Below are 6,042 nucleotides of genomic sequence, written 5' to 3' on the forward strand. Positions count from 1 at the left end.
GTAAATCTTTACGGGAGTAGAAAGCCTCATCTTTCTCCCGCGGTGCAGCTGGTAGTTTCGAACCGCTGACCTTAAGGTTCGCAACCCGATTCGTAACCACTACACTACCAGAGCTCCTTGACCCACAGAGGATAAGAGTCCCCAATTTTCCACTCTCGTGTCTTCATTCACTATTTTATCATCTGGACATCTGTCCATTTGTCCATTCTTCGGGCCTCCATGAAAATGCTGACTTGTCCCAAAAGTCTCGCATGCCTGCTTAGTCCAACTACTTCTTTTCTGAAGCATTACAATTAAGGAGCTCTGGTAGCGTAGTGGTTAGGAATCGGGCTGTGAACTGCAAGGTCAGCAGTTCAAAACTACCAGCTGTTCTGCGGGAGAAAGATGAGGCTTTCTGCTCCCATAAAGATTTACAGCCTCAGAAACCCTGTGCAGGGTCGCTGTGAGTTGGAACCGACTCCATGGCACATAACAACAACAACAGTGATATCCATCCTGCCACATGCTCTCTGCCCACCCATCCATTTGACAAACTGTCTTTGTGCCTCTACTTTGATCAGCCCTGCCCCCATCAAGAGAAAAGGGTAGATCTGATGGTATGGGCAAACATGACTAGTACATCAAGGGGATATCTGGGAGGCAGTGGGCACTCAGCATGGGGACTCAACCTATGAAGAGACACACATCCCCTCAAAGCTCTGCAGGCTGAGGGAACAGCCCATGTGAACTCAGGTGCACACATTCTGCACACTCAACCACAGGATGCCTAGGTAGTCGGTTTTGCGGGGTGAAGACAGGACAAGGGTTGAAGATGGATCTCCAAGGACCTTGAATGCCAAGATAAGGAGTTTGGGCTTTGTCCAGCCAAGGATGACTAGTCAGTGACCACTATGAGGCAAAGGAATGAAGTGACCAGATGGCAGCTTTTGGTAGCAGTGGCAATGAATGGAGAACTGATTTGTTGTGCTTCTGGCTCCTGGGGCACGAGGCTGAGCAGAGACTTGGGGGAAATGATGGCCTGCTGGGTGGACGGGAGGTCAGCAGGGACACAGCATTCAGCCCGTGTCACCAGTGCTAACTTTCATAGCTGCTTTGTTTCCATTTGCTTTATGAACAGATAAGGGAACAGGGCCTTGGGAGGTGGGAGGGGGGGTCGCCAGGGGTGCAGATGCAAGAGCTCCCTGATCTTAAGAGACTAAATTGGGGTTGTAGCCACGGCCGTGTGACCTGAAGCCCAGCCCGCCTAGAGCCCTTGGAAGTGGCCCACAGCTGGTGGCAAGCCCAGTAGACCCTGGGCAGCTGGGGGGACAGGTGCACAAGTCCCAGGTGCAGGAGTCCAAGCTTCCACCTGGGGAGGGGGCGGGCTCATCTCTCCTCCCTGAGCCCCACCCCACCCCACCACCACCACCCAGGTAAGTTTCAAATCCTGTCTGACCTCTCTGCCCCAAGAAAGGGCACAGAAGGGTAGCCCCAGTGTGTGTGTGTGTGGGGGGGGGGGCACTGTGACCTCACACCACTCACCCAACGCGGATCCTGTACCACTCAGCAGCAGTGACCAATCTGCCACCCTGCCTCCAGGCCACTGCCTGCTGGCCCCGCCAGATGGGCCTGCCCCATGCCAGCTGGCCGGCCACAGCCTGAGCCAAGGGGAGGAGGGGCAGGTGAACAGAAGTCACTCAGGCAGACCCGTGCCCGCTGCTCCAGACACTATACCCTCAGCTCAGCACAGGCCTGGAGAGATGGGCCTTCCCCTAACTCCAGCGTCCTTGTCCCTGAGCTCCATCCTCGGCTCTGGGCACTGGAGCCCAGGAAAGGGTCCACAGGCCTGAAGATGAAGGAAGAACCCGGAAGAGGACAGTGTGTGTGTGTGTGTGTGTGTGTGTGTGTGTGTGTCTGTGTGTGTGGTGCTGGAGGGGATGGAGGCCGGGAGCTGCTGAGCCTCTCTGCAGGGCCCCTCCTCTCACAGTGCCTCATGCTTTTACCCTTGCGCTGCTCGGGCTAGGGTGGCTGCACTCAGAGAAAGTTACTGGATCTGGGTTGGGGGTGGGGGAAAATGATGATATGATCTAAACCCCCCAGAGTGATGGGAATTCAGGGCAGGACCCCCTGGATGTGGCCCGCCCCAGCTTCCCTAGGCTTGGTGTTGAGAGCTGGGGATGAGGCATTCTTGAGGTGATGGGTACAGCATGCCAGGGGGCCGGATGGGGTGCCATGCTCACAGCCCTTATCCCCTGGGTCCCCCTGATCATCTGTCGGGGTGGGCTCTCTAGAAGCTGAGTGTGATAGAGATATGCCTGCCCGGGACCCTCCACCCAGGTGTCCTCGGGGCGTCCCCAAAGTCACTGGCCAGATGACATCTGTACCTCATCACCCCTCCCCCCACCCCCGGCTGTCCAGGGAGCAGGACTCTCAACCTTGAGTCTGCACTTGGTCTCCAAAGGCTACACTAGTCCCTCAGGGACCCCAGCTGGCCCCCAATTTCCATGGACAGCTGGGCCTGCTAGCCAGCACTTGGACCCCTTTCTTAACTTCCAACCCTGACCCCTCGGCTGCACAAGCTCCCCCTGGGTTCCCTGGGGAGCAAGAAAAATGGAGCAGTGAGCTGTGACCCCCCTCCCCCCAACTGGGTTGGGGGCTCACTTTGAGGGAGTAGGCCAGGGCGATGAAGCCCAGGCAGCAGAAGTTGAGGTAGACAAAGTTGAAGATGGACCATAGGTAGTAATCGTTCACCTCCGTGGTGTCGGGGCAGATCTCAATCACTGTGGTGGGGTTGCTCATAATCTTCTTCTCAGCCGAGTGCTTGCAGGCCTGGGGGGCCACCGTGGCTCGCATGCTGTCTGTCTTGCTGCCCTTGGATTCCATGGGGAACAGAGTGGGTGCCATGGGGGGCGAGGCCAAGGGCTCAGGGGCTGCGGCTGCGGGAGCCTGCAGGGCAGGGGGCTTGGACACGCAGGCGAAGCAGCCCTTGGGAGATCCAGTCGGGGGCCTCGGGATCCAAAAGGCCCCGTCCAGGGGGACTCGGGCTTCCTGGGTGCCGTCCGTGATGCTGGCGGACTCCCAGCGGGGCTGGGTACGGGTGGGGGCCCTGGGCCTGGAGGGAAGGCGAGAATAAGCAGGAGGTGGGCCCCTGACCCCCTACCCTGCCTACTCCTCCTGCCCTATATAGACCCCCCAAAGAGACAGCACTCACTCGGGCAGCCAGCTGTCAGACTGCCACCTGCATCCTCCAGCCACCCAGGCCGGCCACCAATGCTGATGCCAAAGTCCTTTGCAGCAGTCTTGGCAGGAAGACCCTGGGGCTTTTCATCACTTTCCATCTGCGCACATTCACCCTTGGGCATGCACATCACAACCCCCCACGCCCAGCAGCACGGACGGACACACTGTTGCAGTAAATAGCACCTCAGAGCCCCGCGCCACACAACGTACGCACACCCACATCGCAAACTGGGCAGAGCTCTCCAAGTCACCTGCCCGCAGATACCCGCTGACACTTTCTGCGCAAACAGCTTCACCGCACCGCTTGCAGACCCCAGGCACACCCCGCCCCCGCGCGCGCTCCCCACAGTCAGGTAAACAACTCCCCACTGTGACAACGGCGTGGACGTGCTGCTCAGACTGTCCCTGAGGATGAGCGCCGCTCAGGGGCTCCTAGCGCACGCACCACCCCCTCCGACCCGGCCCCCAAAGATGCCCAGACCCCAAGCGCGCACACTCGCACGGTGCCACCAACAGACACACAACGACACTCCGGGAAACACTTTTCCAACAAGGTACAAAGGTACCAGCGCCCCACCCCCACCCACCCTTGCCCAGCGCACTCCCAGGCAGGCCAGGGGTCTGAGGCCAAGCCCCTTCTTTCCCAGCCCGGCCCCGTGAGTGCCGCAGAGCGCTCTCACCTACTGGCAGCTCCGCGGCGGCCGGCCCCTGCGCCTCCGGCTGCGCGTCCTTCTGTTGTCCGGCCCGGGCGGGTCCCCCCTCAACCTTGGGGAGGACCGGACGCGGGTTCTGTGCCTCCGCTTCCCAGCGCAGGCCGGCCGCGCGGTTCAGCCAGAGCCTGACTCACGGGCGGCGCGTTGGTCCCCTCCTCCTCCTGCCGCGCTGCCGCCAGGGAGGGCGGGGGCCGGGCGCCCGGGCCGGAAGCGGGACCCTAAGAAGCTCCGCGCGGGGTGCGGCCCCCCAGCTCCCGGCACCCTCTGGCACCCAGAGCATGCCCATCGACCTGTGTGAACCCCCTCCCCCCAACTCCTTTTCCCCACGCGTCATCCCAGTCCCGTGTCCTCACTGCAAGGACCTGCCGTTTTCTGAGTGCCCTTCCCCCAATCCCTCTCTGAGCCCTGGTCACATCTCAGTGTCCTTTCCCCTCCCATGGGGCCCCACCAAACACCCGCGGGTCCCCAAAGTCCAAGCTGCTAGAATTTCTGTCTCCCCTCCAAACCCAGACCTCTCTACCAGCCCTATCATAGTTTCTATCCCTAACCCAGCCCCAACCTCCCTGTCCTGTCCCATTGCAGTCCCCAGTAGCAGGCTGGAGGATGGTGGCGCACCTTACCAAGCCCCCATCCAAACTCCAATCCCAGAAAATCGGACCCAGACTCCAGGTCCTTCTCTCAGGCGCAGCCCACTAGCTGACCTGTCCCCTCCATGGGCCTCTTGTTAACTGCTGATGATGAGTTGGTTCTGACACATAGTCACCCTGTATAGGGTTTCTGAGGAGCGGCTGGTGAGTTTGAACCGCCAACCTTGTGGTCCAGTGCATTATCCTGCAACACCAATCAGGCCTCTGCCTCTCCCCAAATCTGACCCCACTAAGCCAGGCCCAGGTGTGCCTGAACCCTGCCCTTCCTAACCTGTCTCACCAGTTCCTCTTCGGTGCTGAGCCTCAGTAAACTCCGTCTCCCAGGGACACAGGTCACCTTCAAATCCCTGATGTCTCCCCAAGACCTGGCCCACCACTGAGTCCCCCAGAAATTGCTCCCTGGCCTCGCCCATCTCTGAGGGCACGTCCACCTACCCCACCACATGAATATCTTCTCTCAGATCCCAGACTGGTCTCAACGCAACTCCAGTCCTGCGAGCTCCCTGTCAAGCTGACCTTCCAAATCTCCTGATGAACGGCCAGGGCCTGGGCACCTAAGTCCCCTCTCTGGGCCGAGACCCCCTTCTCCATGTCACGGCCCCTCAGAGCACCCTCTGGAAGCTGGGCCAAGGTGTAGCAACCATATCTGCTCTTACATCCTGTGCTCAGACCCCCTTCTTCCTGTGAAGCCCCTTTAAGTTGCCCCATCCTTTTGTGACATCCCACTTTTCTGAGGGCCTTGGGTCCTGCTGAGTTCCTCCATCTCTTCTCCTTCCCATACTAGCCCAGCCCAGAAGTCCACCCCAACCCTGGCATGGTCTCACCCAAAGTCAAAGGAGAGACATACCTTTCCTTGGATGCCCTAGATTTGCCCTCGGGTCCCTTTCTCCTACTTCCTGCTTTCTGGTGTACCCTGCTGAGCCCCACCCCAAGCCATCATCTCTTGGCCCCCTGCTCTGTTCGCAGAATGGGAGGCGGAGACAGGCTCCTTGCCAGCACATGAGCCTCCGGACCACCTGCACCAGGATGTGGTCTGTCCCAGGAACATCACCTCGCTGCTGAGGGCTGGAAGGAAGGCAGGAACCAGCAGGTGCTGCCAGCCCTCTGTGAGGTGTCAGCCACCTCCTGGAGAAACAAGTGCAGGTCATCTACTAGAAAAGCGGGGGCTGGATTTGAACCAAGGCCAGTGCCCCCACAGGATAGCTGGGCTGCAGTTCCACACAGGAGGCAACCCCCCGACTGGTGATGAGGGTCTGAGGGACCCAGGTCTGTGCCCCTAGGTGCTGCCGGGATGCGGGTGAAGGAGGTACAGCGGCAGTCTGGCCTGTACACAAGGTTGGATAATGTACTCCCCGGCCTGCCAGCCCTGCAGAGCCCAGCTCACTACTCGGGTTTCAGAGAACACAGGCCGGCGCCAGGGTGCCTCCTGACTCTGGGTACACATTCTCCCCGGAGGGTGCTGG

At 59.8% G+C, this 6,042-nt stretch overlaps 1 protein-coding gene across 1 annotated transcript in view; it reads right to left on the reverse strand.

Annotated features, from left to right (window-relative positions):
- The window catches only part of IFITM10 (interferon induced transmembrane protein 10), a 16,568-nt gene extending 13,251 nt beyond the window's left edge, over positions 1–3,317 (reverse strand). Inside the window, 3 exon segments of the mRNA XM_006878368.1 lie at positions 2,641–3,052; positions 3,054–3,091; positions 3,222–3,317. Coding sequence (XP_006878430.1) covers positions 2,641–3,052; positions 3,054–3,091; positions 3,222–3,317 — 546 coding nt within the window.
- Between the last annotated feature and the right edge of the window lie 2,725 nt (positions 3,318–6,042).

Source organism: Chrysochloris asiatica, unplaced genomic scaffold (genome assembly GCF_000296735.1).
Source record: "Chrysochloris asiatica unplaced genomic scaffold, ChrAsi1.0 scaffold00040, whole genome shotgun sequence".
NCBI lineage: Eukaryota > Metazoa > Chordata > Mammalia > Afrosoricida > Chrysochloridae > Chrysochloris > Chrysochloris asiatica.